A 22,951-nucleotide genomic window follows, 5' to 3' on the forward strand; every position below is an offset into this window, starting at 1 on the left:
ACCTCTAATCTTGAGGAATGGCAACTAGTCGAGTCTATTGTTGATATTATTGATGTTATGCATAGTTCGATTCGAGAATAAATGTAAATTGGTAGAAAGAAGACAAAGCTTGCAAAATAGGGAATATTTTTTTATGACCATTCTTATATTGTCCACATGCGGTGTAGCCAATGGGGATCAATATCCCCCCTTCTTTTATTGCAGATTTTTAAAGCTTTGAGTAGCCTTTGCCAAGTCCAACTACTCATAAGGGCTATAGATGTATAATATTTTCTGAGATATAGAGAGCATTAAAGCCTAATATGTCAAGTAGGCTAAGTAAAGTTACTTTGTTTATGCCCGTTAATATATTTGTTGATTTCTTTTCTAATGCTGAGATAAGAAGATCAAAGGCCATGCATTCAATGAAGAGACTAACATATGATCATGCCATACAATTTGTTGATGAAGGATGGGACCCTAGGATAGAAGGAAAAAATATATGTAAGATAGATCAAGACTCTATAGCTTGTAAATATATGGTTGCTACTAAAAATTTTACACTTAGCTTTTGTTGTAGTAGATGGCATTATGTTGGTGGTAGTCTGGTTGCTTTAGACCAAAATCTTGATAATTTTAGCAAATATCCTATAGTGGATCTTGATGTTTGGTTCAATGAGGACATTATTGTAATCCTAAATGTTAGATCATTATGTATGCTACATCAAGTAAGGATGGATTTACAGAATGAAGATATTGAACTACCATGCTCATTTGTGTTTCAACTTAATACCAAATGAGTAAATTTTATATCATATTATATCCACTTAGGTGTATATCAGATTCCACTTCCTGATTAACAAAATTTGTAATATATTTTTTGTAGATATCAATGAGGACAGAGAAGAATATCCAATGCAAAGATATTGAAGAAAATATCTCTTTACTATCAATATAAAATATATATACAAATTTTGTGGTAAGTTTTTGTTAGCCATCTCCATGACTTATACACACAAGGGCTTACAAGCAATGAGGCAAAGCTACTTTTTTTAAAAGGACTTTTCTTAGGAGAAGGAACATCCTTTTTAGGAGTCCTTTTTCCTTTCTTTGATGCTTTGGTTTCCTGTATTGAAGGCATAGCTTTACCTATTGCAGTTACATGCACTTCCTCTCCTTCATTGTCCAACTCCCCACTACTATCTGTTCTTGGTTTCATACAATTGATCATTATGTACTTCATGACCTTTGCTCTTACATACCAAATATGTTCACTTATATAGCAATCCCTTGAAAATTGTCATACATTTGTAATAAAAGATTTTTGGTTCATTGTTATTTTTTACAGTGGACTATACTATTATCATCAATGGACTATTTTGCAATGAATCTCTATCTTAAAGTTCAGTATCTTTTACATTACATTTATAAGTTTCTCGTCATTGAGATAAATAAACTTAACTAATCTTCTGGCATTTACAATTACTCTCTAACCACAAGAGTAACTATCATCCTGATGAGAACACTACAACCAATAATATAAAGTAAAATTATGAGCCTTGTTTGTAGAATAAATTTTCTTATTATGTTCCAACCATATTAATCAACCTTACCACAACTTGTCTATATTGCATTGTTGCAAGCAAATAAGAAGGTATGGGAGGTTTTTTCTCTAGCACTTCAATCAATCTTTTTATAGCTCTATACAAAAAAGACAATAAATTTTAGAGTAATTGCAAAAAAATTTAAAATATTTAGAGTATTTACAAAAAAAAACGAAAAAAATCTCAAGGAGACCTTGGATTATATTAACTTATAACTTAGCATTTTCATGGCTTCCTTTTAAAGAATTGATGAGGAAACATTGCTTCTCCACATAGTCTATTCCAATTAGGCTTAAATGAGAACTCAAAACAATCATACTTTAATAATTTAGCAAAAAAACTTATAAAATCTAACACAATATCAAATTGCTTACTTTTCATTGTATGGAATTAGAAGGAGCTCTAAAGTTTCAAAGTCAATTGGATTGAACCAATGATCAAATGCACTTGCATCAAGCTCACTCCTCATATAGTATGAGATAGATGGATCAAGAATCTCAAATTTTTATTGTATATCAAAGGAGAGCTCATGCATTATATATCACACAAAGAAATGGAGATAGTGATCATGAACATGAAATCCTATTGCTAGAAAAATATAGTGACAAAATAAATTTGGGGGTATAATATACCTTATCCTAGCAAGAAGAATAGAGTCATTTACTTCCCTCATTTTATTCTTGAAGATTTGAATATAGTTAGAGTAAAAAAATAGCATATCAGATCTTCTATTAATATCACTAGGTAAAAATCATTAGACATTGAAGCCCTTAGGATCAACCCTTTCAAGAAGGGTAGATAGCTCTTTTTCAAAAGATGGTAGTTGCTCTACTTTCTTTGATTCTGCCTTCTTCATTGTATACTCCCTCCATTTATCAACCTACTCTTATGTGGACTTTTCCTCTTTCTCATGTAGTCTTGTGTCCTTTTCATGGGTGATATCTTCAACCTTAGGACCTGGATCACCCCTCTTTTTTTTTATATGGAGGCACATTTAAAATATTGAAAGTCTTCATATCTTTAAGGGGAATTGGTTGAAGGACCTTTGGAAATCTGTATCTCAACCTCCTAAGAATTATCATGCCTTTGTCCATAAGTATAAGCCTATGTGTAGAGCAACACATATATAGGAACCTTGAAAAAACTCAATTAAAAAATCTTCTACAACCTTCTGAATGTAATTGAGAGGTGTCCTTGTCCATCTAAAACTATCAAGACTATGTTTGTCACAATTCCTTTAACAAGCCTTTTAAAGGGTAGTTTTGGAATTGCATTATCCACAGCCTTCATTTTAATTCAAATCCCCTTTAGGCATCTAACATGTTGTGAAAAATTTCTCCCTAACTTTGATTTCCTTGGAAGTTTAGAAGGCTTGGAGGATTGATGGATCTTTGAAGCAAGGCCTCTAGGATCAACTTTATGCTTTCTTGTAGTAGCCTTAGTTCTAGCCATTTGAAATCTCCAAAAAAGACAAAAAAAAATCAAAATTAAGATAGTCCCAAGCCAAACAAAGAAAAATACTAACATAACCAAGGATCTTATACATCCACAGTTGCTAGCTTAATGTATGCCATAGTTGCTACAAACAACGAATTTGGGAATCTCCTAAGTCCCACTTTCAAATAATGGGTAAAGATTTGGCCATGTGGCTAAATCTTAACACATGCTTCAAAGTAAGACTTGGAAAGACAACCTATATAGTAATTAGGGTAGACTCCACTTTCAAGTAAGGGGACAAGATTTGACCATGTGGCCAAATATTAACTATATTGAAAATTCCCAAACTATAGGAGAATTCCCTAATATAGTGTTTACATATCATGGGGTACTTAATGACACTGGTGTTTGCTTCAAAGTGTATAAAAGATTAATTGTATAATTGTCACACTATGTTCTATTGGTGCAGGCCTCCCATGGCATAAAAAAGTAGTCAAGAGAAAGCTTTACAGATGGTTTCTCAATCTATTGCCATCTAAAATTTCCCAACCCCAAACAAAACTGCACACCCTACCTCTATTGTTGAAGTTCTCAAGATTTGGAAAAAAATGGAGCAGGTGTGGTAGGAGAATATGGCTCTCTAGGCCAAAGTTCATCAAAATAGAAGGTAAAACTATAGAAGCAATAATAAAGACATAGTGCAGAAGAAGCCCTTACCTTGACATCGAGCTGACATATGAAACATGACTTGAATACTCTACATAGAGAGAGATATGCTAGTTTCGTGTTTTATTCATCCAGAAACAATTTCAGACAAAGTTCAGAGAAAATTTCAAAGAAATTTTGTTAACAATTTCAAAAATTACATCACTATTGAGTTAGCCAAGATCTATCAAAGGAAATTACAAGTCCAAGACTATAGCAAATATTGTGCATTATGGGACCTATGTGATGAAATCTTATCTTGTGTGCTGGGTGCTGAAAACTTTTGAGTGAGAAAGATTGAGAAACCATTGTGATGGCCTTGTCTCTTCATCACTATCTTTGCTGTCTATATACACCTTACTTGTAGTCTGCTTTGTCCTAGCCACAACCATATCATTTAATACATCATCTTTGGCAAGGAACATACAAGCTATTACCCAAAGAAGAAAAGATGAATATTTAAACTCTTGTGCAAGCAAAGATTTTCAGAATCATTACAAACTAGACAAACAGATGGAAAGGATGGGTTTCAAGAAACCCTAGATATATTTTTTAGTTTGACTCTTTGCAAAAGAGTCTTGAGTTTCAAGCAACTCACTAGGGTCTCTAGAGGACTCTTTTGTTTCATCCCACTCAATAAGACCTCTACATGTTAAGAACTCTTGTTTCATATAGCCTGGAAGAAGCTTCAAAATCTTGGTATCTCCTACATGGGAGACCAAATATAAGAGCCAAGAACTCCAAAGTATCTTGCACTAGATCCATTATATCCAAGCATGAAGCTAAAAACTCTTATAGCTTCTTCCTTCTCCACCAAAATTATCTTATCTGATCCTCTATTAAAAACTTGGGATCCAATCACCTTGAAGATAGCTTTCAAAGCCATCATTGGTGGCAGGCTTAGAGAGCTTGACAACCTGCTATGATAAATTATATGTGTTTGATTATTTAAGCTTCCAATATAGACCAAGGCCAAGCTTCAATGGCCTTAAGCCCTTGGCTCTTCCAAGAAAGTTGTCTAGATCTTCAATTTTTATTTTCACACAATAAACCACAATAGTGTAAGATGTCAATAGATAAATATCCTATAATATTTGTTTATAATGCATAACAAAATCTAATATAAACCTCAATGGATATCTTAAAATTATCTTCAATACCTTAGGGTTTTCATCTTCTTCAAGAAGAATATCATCATAAATATTTATTGAACTTTTTGGTTTCTCCTCTGATGGAGACTTCACTTTCTCTTCACACCCCATTTCATCAATGCCAAGTCTCTGTTCAACTTGTGATAACTCTTCCTCTGTAGGTAGCTCCTCTTTTCATATTCCACGATCTGATTAATACATGAATGCAAGGCTACAGTGCTATCTTGAAAATTCTCTCCATCGATATCAAGACTTGCTAGCAATTCCTATTCATAACCTATAAAATTCTTATCATTTTGGCCCCATCCTACAAGGATTGCTAAGGAGTAATCTTCTCTGAGATCAAAAAGATGTTGAATATCATTTAGCAATACATATCTCTTTTTTTTAATGAGGTAACTGGGAAATGTTGGAACGCAATCAAGAGGACCTTCTTCAATCTCTGTACTCAACTCTATCTTCTTTTCTTCCACTTTTGTAATGTTCTCACTTTTAAACAAAACAACATCAAATCCCTGCACTAGTTGGTTCTCAATATCCTCTTGAAATATTTCTCCCCCTTATCTTCAACCTCTTTATCTTCACTTGCAATATCCTCTATCTTCTTCTCTTGTATCGTATCTAAAGAACAATTATCCATATATTGAGGATATATAGGAAATCTAACATCCTTGCAGACAAGAAGACACTGATGCTGATTCTAATGAAAAGGGCAATCTACTTCCACTTCTTGAATTGCTCATCAATGAGGCTAAACCTTGTTTGCAAAGTTGTTCTAGCAGCATTTGTAGCTTCCACTACATCACTGTAGTAGAAAAATCTCCCAATCTCTAGGCCTTGCACATGCCTACCATAACACTCCCTATAATCCTTTCTTCAGTATGTCTTCAAGATCCTTCAAGAGCTCTTGGGAATCAAAGGGAACATTGAGCATATCTCTGATGTAAATGAATCTAGATAAATTTTCAATTGCATGGAGGAAATCAAAGCCCTTCTCATCACATGTATCCTCTAGATCCTCTTCCTCAATTCCGTCTAGAGAAATCTCCCTTTTCGTCATCTTGATTACTCACAGACATAACCAATTCTAAAACAACAAGACAAGTTTAGGAATACAAAGTACCAATCCACATTTGCTTACATCCAAATAAGCAATTTAAATTTTTGTAATTGGCGCACATTAGAATCACATCATTTTACATATGTACAAGATCAAAGCAAGATTGCTAGAAAAATTCCATCAATTCCTTCATGCCATTTTTGGCTTTCTAGCATTTTGGTAAGCACACAGTCTTAGCTTTGCAATTTACCCTTTTGATGTGACCAGTGTACTTTCGATAGTAGCTTTGAAGTTAGCACAAGAGATGGATATATTCATGTTTAAGAAAATGGATCCTCCATACCAAATGTAGATCCAATTACTATCATATAAAGGCACATTAGAAAAGAGATAGTTGGATCAAAGAGAAGAAGAAAGAGCATGGAACCCTCATGAATGAAGGGTGCTATTATTTTGGAGAGAAAAACTAATTGTATTTTTAAAATTTTTTATTACTAACCGTTTACACTTTGACAACCACAATCCTTGGTGGATTGTTATTGGGACCTTGCATGACCACTCTTAAAAATTCCTTAACTTCACATCTACAAATTTGTTCCAATGGTATACACTACTACACTTTGAATGCAACTAAAGCAAAAAAAACTCAATTAAATTAGTTAGAATAAGAAATCAAAAGAGAATTTCCTTTACAATGACTTCAAAATGACTTATGATACGCCAATTGAGTCTTCAATAGCAAACCGTGGCATCACTATTCACTTTTCATCAAGCATTTGTGATTTTTGACTTGCCGACTTATGAAACATGATAATAGAGGTCAAAGGAGCTTTATGGAGCATCATCGCATTTGATTTGACAAAAATTGACTAATTCAATCGATTCTCAATGCTTGTGCATAAGAAAAATAATTGATTCAATTATTTTTCAACACCTTAAAATAGTTATTTCAGTCATTTATTAATGCATGTGCACAAAAAAAATGAGAAATAGAATATTGTTACCTTAGAAATGTATTGCTTTTTGAGCATGAACGGGTTTGGTCGATAGCACATGTATTATTGACTTGCGATGCGCAAAAGAATGTGGTTGTGGGCGAAAGAAAAAAATGTGTAGAAGGAAGGTTTGTGCAAAAGACTTGACTTGCAAACATGTATTTATTTATCAAGGGTCACCTTAGAACTTGCTCAAAAGATATCGTGTACTAATTCACAAAGGCTATATTTAAACTTAAAAAGAAAGGCCTTGAAGTCTTCCCTTTCACTTGAAAAATAATGCCATTGTGAAGTAAATTGCTTATTATACTTTAAGGAAAGGTCCTTTTAAAATGAGTTTTTGAACCACAAAGTAAATTTTCAAACTGTTTAGCTCTTTTTGTGCTTTGATTCACCAACACGAGGCAGCTTCATTGAGATCCCTTCTACCCTTGGTTTCCCTCAGTCTCCTGGCATGCAATCTAAGCAATCTGGTGCAGAGACAATGTCTTCTCCTACCCATACAAAGAGCTACATTGCATGTGATTCCAAAGACAACATTTATTAGAGTTGTCAAAGACATTTCTTATAGATTATCAAGGGTGTCCACACTAAAGTTAGCATGTAAAAGAAATGACAGCTTGCAGTCATTCTTTGTCTTCAGGAGGCTGTTGAAGAATTTGTTATTGATTTTATGAATGATGCTTACATTGCTGCTGCTCATGCTAATAGAGTGACTTTGATGAACAAATACTTTAGTATGGTCAGCAGAACAAGGCATTGAGGCCCTTGCCCACTACTGATAAAAAAACCTTTGAGATCCTTAACATTCCTCCAAAATTGTCTAAGAGAGAAAAAGGGCCAGTGATCGAGGAGGTGACACATTTATACCCAACAAAGACCGCATCCCTACCCAACAAGAATGACCACAAGAGGTCATAGAGTCGAAGAATGAAGTTTGAAAGAGGAAAATCCATGTCCTCGGCCCTGTCAATCTGAAGAGAATCGGGGAGGTATATGGGCAAATGGTTGTGAATGTCTCTTGCACTTCTTCAAAAGAGGACTATCTAAGTATTTTCCCTAAGGACAAATCCATGCTTATTAAGAAAGATATTCAATCATTAGATTCTGTAGTCTTTTGTTGGATAAGGTAATGCATTTTGACTCAAAATTTTTACTATATGGAATGATGGTATTGTTCATTGCAAATGACATTCCTTTGTTTTTGCTATTGGTTTTAGGGTGTTGATTACTTTTCTCAACCAAGAAATCTCTAAAACTATATTTATTGTTGATCCACTATTATCAGTGGAATTGTTTTCAAGATCTTGTTCAAACATAGAAATATTTTCAAAATGTTCGATCCAGTCACAAACTACCATATTCTTTTTCCTTATGTCAAAAGGTATGCAATTTTGCAAAGGGCTTAATGTATACTTCTTTATAGTATGCATTTCTTACTAACATTTCACTTTGTAGAGGACATTGGAGCCTAATATATATTGATATTCTCACTAGAGAAATTATCCTTATGAACTCTCTCAATGGTATCCACGACCAAGTAAAAATGTGCGTTGAATACAATAATGCTCACTTTTTGGTTTATTGTTTATTTTATTTGATTTTCTTTTTTAGTAACATGTTTCCATTTACAGTGATGGCAGGCTGCTGGTTATCTTTTTGGACACCACATATGAGAATATTGCTAATCCTCAAAAACCATATAGCTTTCTCCTACAAGAAGTGCCTTTGCAAAATGATGCACATTCTTGTGGATGGAGAGTGATTTCAAATGTTTGTAGGACAATAGATTCAAAGATTCTCAAGATAGATGGGGTTAATGTAAGTATCTTTCACATTGTTTTTTAAGCAAAATGTCTTTGAGTTTTCACAAAAACTGCTACATTATCATCAAATTTTATTATCATTCCATTTCTTCATTTTTACTCCCTTCAAGTACGGACTATCACTGCCCTAACACCTTTCGACTTTTTAAGATACATGTTGGGTATATTTTCCAACTTATTACAATTTTCCTCATAGTGCCAAGATTATCCCAATTTATACACATGGTGGATAAGAGAGAGATGTATTGAGTTGATTTTGGACAAGGCAATCACGCCAGTCGGCCCCGACTCTCCTCCACTAAAACCCTTAACTAAGAGTAAGGGTAAGGCGAAGAGCAAGTCATCTAGAAAGATAAGTAAGGTAAACTCAAAAAAGAGAGAAATGCCAACACTTTCTCATCCATCTCCTCATCAGCCTCCTCTGAAGAGAAGAGGCCCCCTGTCCAAGTCAAATTTTTCAAGCAACCAAAGAAAAAAGCCAATGTAACGATATTAGATATCTTTGCAGAAAGTGATGAAGAAGTTATAAAGCTAAAAGAAGACAAATAGATGCAAATGAAGCAAGATCCTTGTATATTTAAACTTCAATTTTGTAACTCTTGATTCAATGAAAATCTTTTTGTCAAATGTAAATGTCATCAATGTTTTCATATTTATGGCTCGAAGCTTACAATTGTGGGAGGCAAGCAACTCATATAAGAGAAAGAGCGTTAAACTCTTTTCCCAATTGTTTTACCATTTACTTTAAACTTCTATTTTGGGGATGTACAGTCTAGCATCTCCAAGGTATCCCTTACATATTTAAGACTCCAATTGGAAGTGATATTTACCTCCTTTTCTATAACTTGCACCTTAAGTTTGAAGGGCATGCAATATGTATCAGAATCCAAGGGATTCCAGATGCCTAGTTTAAGTTTATATCTCCTATAATCAAAGCCCAAAGCACTCTAGATTTCCAAAGCCTTCCTATAATGTTATCTAGTTCTGCTTCTGCAAAATTTCTACTTAGCCAAGATACTTTTGTTATGAAGTCCTTGGAGAACTACTGAAGGCACAAGACTGAAAGCAAATGCCCCTTAGTGTGAAGTCCCCTAGTTCAAGCAAGAAAATCCAAACATCTCATAGCTCCAATCCCATTCACAATACTATCAAAAGTAGACCCCCACCCAAGAAATGACAAAGATCTTGAGAATACCACCATAAATGCCAATGGATAGTTAGCACAATGATGCGATGGGCATCTAAAGCGTTGCTACATGCTCAAGGGTATTACATAGGAAATTGATGGATTTGGTTAACTAAACCACCTATATCACCACCTTTGTCAATCATAGCCCAAAAGAAACAAAGGGAATAACCTAAATATGGATAATGGTCTAGGATAAAAACCACTTGAGAGATTAAGCTAGCTATTTTGAAGCAACCCACAAAGATATGTAGGGGGATAAACCATGACAGACGTATTCTTCTTGAGATCCTTCTAGCTGTCATGGACTTTTGAATATCTTGACATATTTTGAATTTAAAACTACGCATCATTGCCTTATCAGGAACCTCCCAAATTAGAGATGAGAGACTTGGCAATGGCAAATCCTCGATATGTCCATATGTACCCTCTCTAGACGGAACCACATACTATGCATAATATATAAAAGTTCTTCTCTCACTAAAAGAACCGATGGTCTCATCAGCATAGATAATGTTTGCAAATGCCTTATAAATCACATTGAAAGTTCCACTCAAACTCTCCACAGGTTGTCATTCTGTACTTGTTGAAAAAAATATATCTACAACCAAGAATTTGATATTAATACTCGCTTAAATGAAAAAAAATCACATATGTTATCAACTTAGGACTTACAATGTGTCTATTGGCAAACACGTTCGTTAAGGAGACAAGTGCATATCCTTGGCCATGTAAACATGTTGCACTTTGACTAACTACCCTTTATGCGTAATTTTGAAAGCAATGATATGCCCTTTCCAATGATGTTTTATATCCTTTCTTTTTCTTGTTTTCACCTTGTGAGAGCCTTTGCAAGAGGACAACATGGTAACCCAATCATTTATGCAAAAGGTTTTGGGCTCCCAATTTCTATCTACTCCTTAGCTATAGATAGTGTAGGAGTTTATTAAACGAGAAGGGTGCCTTTTGGATGCCATACTTAGATTGAATTCGTAGAGAAAAGCGCTCATCACTGAGAAAGGTAAATGAGCAAAGAAAGAAGCTCATTGAGAAAGGTGAATGAACTAAAAAGGAATATTAAGAAGACTAATTAAAATATATTGGGGGTGCCAAAAGCTCCCAACTTTCAAAAAAGTCATCCTTAACTTCACAACATCTTTATCATAACCAGTTGTCAGATTTTATAAGTAAATAAGGACTCCGGGACTACCAAAACATGTCTGACTTTGGAGATTTTGGCTAAAAGAGAGGAGAGAATCACGAAGTGGACTCTACTATCTCCAAAAAGGAGGAGACAAGAATACCATGTTCTTGCACATGGGGCAAACTCTCTTTGGCCCTTTCCTTAATCCGGTGATTAACAAAAGTGCATTTTTTGAAGCGTTTTTGGCCCTAATGGTAGTGTAAGGGCACAAGTACATCTATTGAAACAATTGTACCATACATCACAATCATGTGTTACTCAAGGTATCCATTAATTATGCATAGAAAAAATTCAAAACAACTATTTAGTATTAGCAATTATCTATCTTGTGAGTTGAGAATGCAACTCATCCTAGATTGTCCAATTAGTCCGATTATTGTTATTAAATATGGCTAAACATGTAGATTGGGAGAATGAGTGAAGGCTAGACTCATAATCTTCTTAACAATTTCAATAGAAGCTATTGGTTCTGTGATGGGGTATATCTTCGTAGTGTTTAGTGATGATGGCCAAACAACAACTAAAAATTGTATTTAGGAGGTTGATGAAGGTTTCTAGACCTAATTCTACTATAAAAAAAGATTGGATATGGATGCTCAAGAATAGAAATACTTTTTTATCAAGTTAGCATTTTCTAAAACCTCAACCTTATTTGTTGGCTTAGAAATAGTTTTTAATGCAGTTATTAATGTTGCTTCTATTTTACACATTTGTGTTATGGATGCATAATATAAACTCATAAAATGGGCAAGCATTTCATTTCAACCATCTCCAATGTATCTTATGAAGTCATAACATTGAAAAAAGGAGTAGCTTTACATGTAGTAAGGTCCATTGGAGAAATATTTACATCCATCCACAAATCTATGTGCTTTTTTCGTTATAATCATAACATGTTAGTCTCACCCTTACCCAACAACGCTTGATGATTATATATACTTCTCCATGGTGAATAAATTGAATCTATTTGAATAGTAAGGTTTTACTCACATGCCCTTACATATGTGTTACTTGAAGAGCTATTGTCAAACATTTTAGTGGAATGGAATCAATCAAGCAATAATGTCATAGAGAGGAAAAAAAGTTCAAACAAGAGAATGCCATATGAAACAAAAATGGAGAAAAAGCCAAACATAATTTTGGTGCAAATTTTCATAATACAAGAATTTACAAGTTCCAATAGAAAAACACCAAAAAGGTGACCCCTAACATGGATTAAAGAATGTACACACTTGATAGCCAATCTCTTCAATGAACTGTATATTCTCTCATTGCTCACATATGAACATCCAAATTTGGAGGGCTCATTCTTCTATAACCTTTACTAATTAGCTCTTTTTAAAGTATTTTTTACCACACCTTATATACATACATTTGTATTCCTTCATTTTCAAGAATGTAGAGGATCATCATTTAGAGAAATCATTATACGTGGGTTGAGGATAGGTTGTGGCTCTAGGTTAGTCCCCAACACCATCTCTATGGGCTCATATGAATGAAGGATAGTTGTAATTTTAAACTTTCACAAAGTGTACTTTTTAACATCTAGCTAGACTTTGCTTAAGGTTGGCAGACAAATCCTCAATATTTGTATTGCTAATACAACAACACCAATATTTGACACTATAGAATCACTTTCAAATGTCTATACTACTCTTTCATGTTAAAGCCCTTGTCTCTTTCGTACACTTCACATCTTAGATCCCCCTCAACTTTCATACCATATAAAACTATATCAATAAAAAAAACTAAGCAAGGAATATCTGAGACTACACAATAACTAAGAATAAAAAATTATTTAATTCCAAACAAATCAAGACAGATAGATGTATCCACCTATGCACTTCTACAGTGAAGCTTAGACGGCAATCTAGATAGATGATAAGTAAAGAGATTAAGACTAGCTAGAAAAACTTACACTAGGTGAAATATCAATGGATAATGGCTCTCACAATAGGAGGGGGGAGAGGGGGATCAAGTCAACCTATCCAACATACCATATTATGAACCTTCACTATTCAGCTAGGGAATATTATATTTGATGACAAGTTGAGGGGTTGCTTTTGAACCCCTATTAAGGGAGCCACTAGCCCTCCTAAGTATCCCCAACCAAGGGCCACATGCCCGTACCCCAAAATAGGGGTCACTAATAGCTCCCATATCTTGCAACTCGATGCATGTGTACTTCAAGTATCTAACTCAAAGATAATTCCCATGAAGGTCACTTTTTTACCATCCAGTTGGTTATATATACCTCATTTGACATGCAAGTTAGGACCTAGTCTAGAATCAATCATGGCTTATCCTCTTTATGGGGGCCTTACAACTTTGAGCATAATTGGTGGCATCTTACGGGGATGGGGCATTAAGCATATCTAACAAAATACATGAAGATCACTTGCTTTCAAGAATATTAAAAATGAAAATCATCGAGTCTTCCTTCCATAGGATCATGAGCTTTCCTTTGGCTTCCTTGGAAGATTACCCAATGGTGCATGGATTTAGAGACCCTATGGATGTACGCTAGCAAGACATTGCCAAATAAAATGAAAAGGTTTTCTATATTCGACATCTTACATACTTGGATGCCCTACTAATCAATCTTCTTCTTGATCCAATGCACATATTCAAGAACCTTGGAAGTCCCAAGTGGGAGTGTCTCATTGGTCAAGGGACTTGTGGGAGCATCTCATAGATCAAGGGAGTCAATATCTATTCACAAAGACCTATGTGAGGCGAGTGACATGCAAGCATATTGGCCTTAGAGAAGCATGAGGACAATTGCATTTTTCTTCCAAAGACCCGACGGGTTATGCTATTGAGGTATAGAAGATAAATAGCATCATCTCCAATATTTGCATGCGGACTATTCTATGCACAATCTATACGAAGCTTTCAATAAGGACAACATGCTAAGGGGATTAAAGTAAATGTGTCAAGTATGTATTATTATATTTGTATATATTACTTTCATGACTTGATGTTGCTTCGAAAAATGTGTATATTTCTTATTTTTGTGTTTCCAAATTATTCTACCAATGTAAAGTAGATGATGGTTGAGCCAAAAGGCCCACTATGTAATATACAAGCTTGGCCAACTACTACATCACAAAAGGAAATGCATACAGCATCCATAGAAGTTGCAAAGAAAAACTTTACTAAAGTGGTAGAACTATTAGAAAAGTACTCATGAGGGGGTTACTCATAAATATAAATGTGTATCATGTGGATTCAATATAAGGGATTTTTTAAATGCCATTTTTACACATTATTTACATATAGAAGTCTGATATATAAAGGGGTTATTTGCAAATTGAACAAAAAATAGATGTTTTTTATTCAAGAAAATTTTGCAAATAAGGGAATTCATAATTAGGCATTGAATTTAGGTAATTTATACATACAATGAACCTCCCAAGAAATTTATTTCTCAACTCTATGCTCACCATTCAAGTACATCTACTAGTACACCTCATGGACAAGGTAGGTATAGTTGTAATGAAACCCAAAAAGTGGATGCTGTTCCTTGAAGACTTTCAAGGGCTTTGTGTAACAAAGGGCAAGACCTTAACATTCCATGGTAGAAGGATGTTGATACATGAAATATTTAGGATATATATAGGGTGTAGTCATAAGTCTCATATTGCATGTGATCATAGTAGCTCATATCATGACTCAAATATTAATATAACGAATAGACACTTACTCTAAGGTCATGTCTAATTAAAAATTATTGCCATCAATTCATAGCATGAAGCTTTCTATACCTCTTGTAGAGTCTAGACTACCATCAACTACTATATGACTCGTTTAATTTCATATCAACCTTAACATTCCATGGTAGAAGGATGTTGATACATGAAATATTTAGGATACATATAGGGTGGAGTCATAAGTCTCATATTGCATGTGATCATAGTAGCTCATATCATGACTCAAAGATTAATATAACAAATAGACACTTACTCTAAGGTCATGTCTAATTAAAAATTATTGCCATCAATTCAGAGCATAAAAATTTCTCTACCTCTTGTAGAGTCTAGACTACCATCAACTACTATATGACTCTTTTAACTCCATATCAACCTTAACATTCCATGGTAGAAGGATGTTGATACATGAAATATTTAGGATATATATAGGGTGCAGACATAAGTCTCATATTGCATGTGATCATAGTAGCTCATATCATGACTCAAAGATTAATATAACGAATAGACACTTACTCTAAGGTCATCTCTAATTAAAAATTATTGCCATCAATTCAGAGCATAAATCTTTCTCTACCTCTTGTAGAGTCTAGACTACCATCAACTACTATATGACTCGTTGAACTCCATATCTCCCACCATTAGAGAAAATGATGGCCATGGTTGTAGTCACCACCTCACATAGTCGACTACCCTCTTCAACTCCAATTTCGAAGAATTGCAATTGATCTTTCCTAAATGATCAAAAAAATTCCACATTTGAAACTAGCATGGCTATCTTGGGCTCCATAGCTATCGTCATCTCCATGATAAAATGTCGCCCACAACAAACAATGCTGCCTTAGTTCAAGTATACATAGTTGTGACTATCAAATTGGTCTACATGTTATGTTAGCATCTATAAAATAGGCTACCACCAATGATAACACTTTACACCATAATTCTAATGCTAATCATCTTAGTGAATGGTGTTAGCTCTTTATCACATTAGTTGATGTTGATCACATAAGTCAATGGCTACACCTCTTTGCACATCAACTAAGTCACCTTTCTCTCACCAAATGTCCAAGTTGCTAATACAATCATCTCCAACCAAGAGCACCTTCCAAGCCTCCATAATAAGGCCATCTCTACAAAAAATCTCTCTTCACTCTTCCCTACCAAAAATACATTCTAGCCTTTAGGCCTCCAAAACAAGATTGTCTCTTAAAAAAAATCTCTATCCCAAGGCCACCAAAAGTAAACGTAGCTTATCTTCTTTAATCTATTTGATGCCAAAAGTAGAAGCAACAAACATATTGCACCAAATATTAAAAAAACAATGCTTCTCGAACCAATATCTTAATTTACACTTGTATTTTATGTATTTCACTAATTAGTATTACCATGACCAATGATTTGACCATCTAGTAAATACATGTTCACACACACACACACACACTCAAACAAAGGGAATCACTAGATTGCTTCTTTTAATAGTGAGGAAGATGGATTCCACTCGTATTAAATATCAATGATGTACATAATGGGTCAAAAGTTAGTGTATGAGTATTAAAATAGTAAAATCTAAGTTGGCCTTGCCTAAGTTTTGCAAAATTTTTAGAATATTTTGATTTGGAATATAACAAATCTAAGTGTACTTAAAGCTTTGGAATAAATGCTTCACGGCATTAATCAAAAGGAATCTTAAAACCTTACTATTATTTACATTACGAAAACATGTAGCATGCATAACAAAGCAAGTAATCCCAACTTAACCTACCTTTTGTGTGTAATCCCTAGAGAACGCCCATTCCTCCATGCTCACATTGACCCCCTCCATCTCTCTTCTTAGCTCTTCATGCAACCACCTAAGATCATGAAGGTGGGTAATGCCTCTAGCACTTTGACAAGTGTTATGGGCTATGTTATGTGAGATACCTTGAATGCCAATCTTACTATCTTTCATTTTTTGTAGCATCATATGAATTCGGCCACTTCTCCATAACTGGATGTTGGAGCATATAGAACCTATTAAATTTATCTAAAGGGAGATGTCCATCTTGTTTCTCGAATGATAAGAATACCAAAGAGAGAAATTATAAGTGATGGTCTAATTCCCAAGTGTGGGCTTGAGTTTAAAATTGCATTCTCATTATGATGATTTGATTGCTAAGTATGAGTTTGAGTTTTAAATTGGGTTCTCTTTAAGTGATAGTTGTCATTAAGTTTGCTTAATGCTTTATCTTGTATTATAAAGGTCATACGGGACCTAGTATTTTAATTAAGAACTCAAGTGTTACAATATAAATTCTTAAAGGTCGTCTGATTATGCAAGACATGCATATAGTAGGAAGTCCACTTCTTGCTATGTATTCACCTATGCTGAAGGTGCTATCTCTTGGATGTCTAGGATTCAAAAGTGTATGACTCTCCCTATCACTGAGGCCGAGTATGTTGCAGCCCACTGAGGCTTGCAAGGAGGCCATATGGTTGGGCCGTTTGGTTCATGACCTTGGGATTGATACTATACCTACACTGCATTTGGATTCTATGAGTGCTATTCAGCTAGCCAAGAATGTGGTCTTCCATGTGAAGACGAAACACATTGAGGTGAGATATCTCAAATCAAGTGGGGAATCAAACTAGATCTATTGTCTACGTTCATCTAATAATAGGATATGCCTTTATTGTTTTGCATTATTACATGCTAATCATCTCTTCGTCCAACTTGAATGACTATATAAATGAAGATGTTAAGCTTGCCTATTTACCCACCTATCATTTTGTCTTTAATCCCTCTTATATGTTGAATGAGCTTCTCTAACTAGACTCATAAACTTGACAACATGTTCTCTCTTCAATCTCTGTACTACCACCACTATGTTTAATTGTGAGAGATATGTTTGTTAAGAGGGGTGAAAAAAGATGGTTATAAAGATGGAGAAAAAAGGAAAGAAAGGGTACGATAAGGTGGGAATTAAGAAATTAAAAAACAAGCATAGCCACTACCTTGGAAAAGGGGTAAATTCTAAAAATTCTTTGGGTGGAAAAAAAACTACAAGTGCCACCAATAGTCAATGGCACGCTTGTATTGAAAGAATAGTAAAGTATCCCTAATTATAGTTGAATATAGTTAGAGTTATTATTAGATTTTAGTAATAATTGCTAATTTATTAGGTATTACTAGTTTTGAACATGAAACTAATAAATTCTATACTTAGAATAAATATGGTGAGCTCATTTGATTCTATCTCATCATTGCACACTTGACTTTAACAAATGTAACTGCAAACTTCATAGGTGCAATCTTTTACAAGGTTAGAATTTATCTTTCATTCATGATAATGAACATTACAAGAAAGTAAAGAAAAGGACATATTTTCTTGAAGATGGGGGAACGGTATCTTTCTCCATAATTATAAATAACAAAGAGACCTATACCAACTCTTCGATGCTACTCGTATAGCATGTTCATGTGCTTTTTTGTGTTGTGCTTATGCTTTTACAAAGTTAAAGGTTAATTCCTAATCATAAAAATAGTGAAATGTTAAATCCACAACATCTTAAACTTTGACTTTTGGATTTATGTTTCGTAAGGTAATCTCTATCAATATAATATCTCAAGCTATACAATAATTTTGAGCCAAATCTTGTGAGTTACATGTTTATCTTCTTTGACATAAGTCTGAGGCTTTATCTATATAGTTTGAAATGCACATATCATTTTACCTGGATATGATTTTAAATACATTTAGTTTAGCAAGATTATAATGATTCATTAAAAATATACATTCAATTCTCACCCATATTTCAAAAGACATACTTGTGTATTTTGCCTAGGCATAGCTAAAACAAGCTTCAATTCGGCAAGATTAATATAATTCACGATAAAAATAGTTACAATTTTTAGAATATGTTAGTCCATGTATTAGTATTGTAGTCAAAAGATGTATTACTTATCTCTCAATGTAGAAACGTCAACTAAACCTAGCAAAAAATATTTCTCTCTCAAAAAAATAAATTTTAGGTAGAGCTTTTGTTTTCAAGCAATCGAAAGTAAACCAAACTCTATGGAAATATTCAAGAATAAGGACTTGAACAATGGACACAAAATTTCATTATCTAAGTCTGGATACACACGCCTCCCTAGTTTCTTTCCAGCTTTCCCTACATAATCGAATGTAGCTATTCAATCATTTTTACAATTGAGCTCAACAGAAATATAAAGTTTCTTACGCAACATTGTCCAAGTTCTTATTCCTGAATATTTCTAAAAATTGAAACTTTTTAGAAAATGAATCATATTAATCTTGCCGAATTGAAGCTTTATTTAGCTATACATTAGGAAATAAAAAGTATATCCTTTGAAATATTTATGAGAATTGAATGTATATTTTTCAATGGATCATATTAATCTTGCTAATTTGAATGTGTTTTTAACTATATCTAGACAAAATGATATGTGCCTTTCAAACTATAGATGAGATAAAAAATACTCACAAGATTTGGCTCAAAATCGTCATATAGCTTGAGATATTCATGTTGATGGAGAGTGCCTTGCAAAACATAAATCCAGAAGTTATTTGGTCAAAAATCATGTTCACGCGGGGTATCAAGTGATTGGTATTCCCTGCACATTGAAAATTGGAAGTGCTAGCATTTTTGCTAAAGCCCATTGGCTTGTTTACAAAAAATGGGCCTCCTAAATAGCTTCTTCATACATGATCTCCAACAATTTCTTGAGTTTCCAGCTTTTGAGTATCGCATTGAACTCACCTACATATATACTGTCTTTGAGTTTTCCCCACAAGAAAAGTCGTGCTAATGAATACAAATAAAATGGCTCAATTTGCTATAGCTGTTGAGATTCTCAAATATTGTACATCCCAAAACCTCCTCATCATGTTTTCAAAAGGTCACTAAAACCACTTAGTATGTTTGTGTAGAACCTTACAACTCTGGACAGAGCAAACACCACACTAATATAGCCAACGTAAATGGGTATATGGCTGACCTATACTACAGTTGTTGCCTTGAACCTGCATCCCTCCATCAACCTCATTTTCTACCTATATAGAGCGATCTCTCATTACCCCTTATCTATTGAGCATCAATTGAAGGTACTAGAAACGGATGTCCTACTCAATGAAATGTGCTTTGATGGGGTAGATCCTTCGATTCTAGAAGGTACCAAACAATGGACCTAATCACGTACACTGAAGATTGACACATCAAGCATTCATTTATCTAATACCATCTAACATCCACTCTAGAAGGCATCCCTCCTACAGATTAACATGTTCTCAGTAGTGCTCACTTGTGGGTAGGCACCTGTGGCACACTTGAGGGCACCCCTCTTACAGATAACATGTACTCAATAGTGATCACCTGCGGCTAAGTGCCCGACTTGGGGTCGGTCTGGAGGCTTTACCCATCCGCCAGGTATTGGAGCCCACAGCAAACCGCTCGGAGATATGGGAGATCATAGGGAGTCTCACTGGATGGCATATTTGGAAGGCGCGATGCCATGTGGCTTTCGGCGGAGAGACTTTCAGCACTTGCGACCTTAGCAGAGCTATGGACCTTCATCATCCATTCCCTCCGTGGCCGATGGGATCAGGTGCAGGGTGAGTCCAAGGCTCGTCAAGAGCTCCGTGGTCACTTCATGCGTACTTGGGGCGGCGAGGGCCTGTTCTTTGTGATGCAGGCAGGCAGCCCCATTTGGCGATATACCGCGCCCCCCCCCCCCCCCCCCCCCCCCACCCCCTAGACCGCCTTGAGAGGCTTGTATACATGATGTATTGGTGACTTTGCATCAGCTCCAGTTAGTCTGTTGAGCATGAGCACTCTGTTGTAATCAGTTTTTTCGAGTAATATAATCAGCCACATTTTACTTGGGAAAAAAAAAAAGTGCCCGACTTGGATAGCTGTTGTTTCACCATATTTCATAATTGAGTTTACCTTTCATTGCCCATCTTCATGCTTTGCATTCTCTATGTCCATTACTTATGCACATGTTCTAATGATCAAGGTACCAATATCATAATTCAGAACTGAGTGAAATCCAAAATGAAAATACAAAAGAATGTATGAACATATCTGCCATCGTGTCCTCAGTTTTATGACCTCAAACTTTCAGTTTGAGTAACCATGTTGAACATGTATTACAGTAAGAGACTGTCACCCGGTCACATTTTTTAAAATCAGTCTTTAATTCTGTGTACTTTGTGTGGCATCGCTGCTTCTCATCCATACTTTTCATTTCCAATCCACCCATGGTTGAAACAAGTATATGTCCTTGCCAATCCACCATTACAAAGCTGAAGCAGTACCATCAACAGCAGACATAGAGAACAGGTACACCAACTAAGCAGGTGATCCTTTCCAAATCACCCGTTACATACAGCACAGAGACGCATCCATACAAGCAAGCCTTCTCAATATCATGAGATCCAACTGACTCTTGTTCCTTTCCTGAACGTTCATCTACTGTGATAATTAACTTAGCATATTTCATGAGTCTCCAGTTGATCAGGACTCCAGGTGCTTGGATATAGGCCTTCAAGGTTAGTTCTGGTGAATTTCTTCAGGACCACTGTTGGAAAATAGCAACACAAGGATACCCATGTACATATGCTCAAGCCAAGCAGCATTGCAGTTTACACATGATGCCCTCAAAAACACTCCAAACAAATCTGTTGCAAAGCACCAATCCAGACTACATTTGATGTCACTTAAGCTAGAAGCTTTAAAACAATTCACAAAAAAGGAAACTTTCTGTTTGTTTCTTGTTTGCATAGCAATGATGAAACAAAATACTACCACACTGTTATTAGACCTGCAAGATCTTTTCTTTTCAAGCATGGTCAATCATCAATTGAAGAACTGATGTAAAATTACACTCAGGTAGATGTTCACGTTGACTGAATGAGAAACTTCTGCCATCAGAACTTTGTCATGCTGACAGCATTGTGTTAGATCTTTTGTCTCCTGTTCATCAGAATGTACAAAGAAACACTTGCAAAAGGCCTGCAAGATGAGAAACTTCCTACGGATGGAAAAGGGTGATATCAAGCATTTTGGAAATAAAGGACAAGACTAGGCAATGAATGGATTTCTTTCTTGACAAGTACATACCTCCCATATCATGATGTATGAAATAAAACATCGACTGACGAGTATACCACCCAACCAACCAGCAGCTCCAATCCCGGATATACTAGGATTTTGTCTGATGCAACAGTAACCACATTGCCTTAGTCATAACTTACTGAGGCAGTTCTTCCTCGCCAGATTACAAATCCCGAACATCAGAATTTGTAAGCCCTTTCATGAACAAGCCCCCTCCTGTAACAGCTGATAGCTCATGCAAAATTCTTGCATAAGGAACCAATCAAAAAGCTCTGCTCCTTGCTAACAGCCCCTACTATGCTAGACCCCAATCCAAAACCTCTGCATTTCAGATTGGTGTGGCCTTTCTATTGTACAGAACGCCAGAGACAAAGTCATGCTACTCTCAGCCTTTTGTAAGAAGCATGAGGCACATCTCTTGTCTACCAGCCCATTCATAAAACGTTAGGCCCATCTCTTGCATATCTTCTAGGGGAAAGATTACGGGGTGACGATGGGAACCTCTGTAGTCTCTCCCCCGGCCTTCCTCTCTTGTTAGATGGAATAGGAGGAGACCTACAAGTTACAGAAAAACCCTAACATTCATCAGAGCAAAGCCAGCACATAGTCAAGAATCTATATATATGAACCTTTTCACAGGCATTTGTGATTATTCCAAATGAGGGAAATACTCACCTAGGAGAACTTGCTCGCTTCGAGGTTCCACGGCCCAGCATTGTTGGCCTAAGGCGTTTAAGTGCTTCCTCTGCTGCCTGCACATGTTTCAACATTTGAAGACACCTACAATCATTTATCCATGCATATATCTTGAGAAAGGAAAGCATTCAAATATGCAGTGAAAAAACTCATTAAGTGTTGAAAGAAGATTTGTCCTCCAAATTGTGTGGACAATAGATCCCAGGTATTCAGACCTAGATGCAACCAAAAAGGGTAACTGGTGTCCTAGATTACAGGTCATACATGTAGTATTGATGGTTGCTG

The 22,951-nt window shown here is 35.3% G+C and overlaps 1 protein-coding gene across 1 annotated transcript in view; it reads right to left on the bottom strand.

The window, feature by feature from the left end:
• Positions 1-20,844: 20,844 nt before the first annotated feature.
• LOC148014071 (RNA polymerase II C-terminal domain phosphatase-like 2) overlaps positions 20,845-22,951 on the bottom strand; it is a 195,344-nt gene continuing 193,237 nt past the window's right edge. The window contains exons 16-17 of the mRNA XM_087666325.1: positions 22,646-22,722; positions 20,845-22,525 (exon numbers count right to left, since the gene is read on the bottom strand). Coding sequence (XP_087522451.1) covers positions 22,405-22,525; positions 22,646-22,722 — 198 coding nt within the window. The 3' untranslated portion in view covers positions 20,845-22,404. The remainder of the gene's footprint in view (positions 22,526-22,645; positions 22,723-22,951) is intronic.

The sequence above is a fragment of the Lygodium microphyllum genome, chromosome 25 (assembly GCF_053477565.2).
Source record: "Lygodium microphyllum isolate KBCC chromosome 25, Lygodium_microphyllum_v1.1.10, whole genome shotgun sequence".
In the NCBI taxonomy this organism is placed as follows: Eukaryota; Viridiplantae; Streptophyta; class Polypodiopsida; order Schizaeales; family Lygodiaceae; genus Lygodium; species Lygodium microphyllum.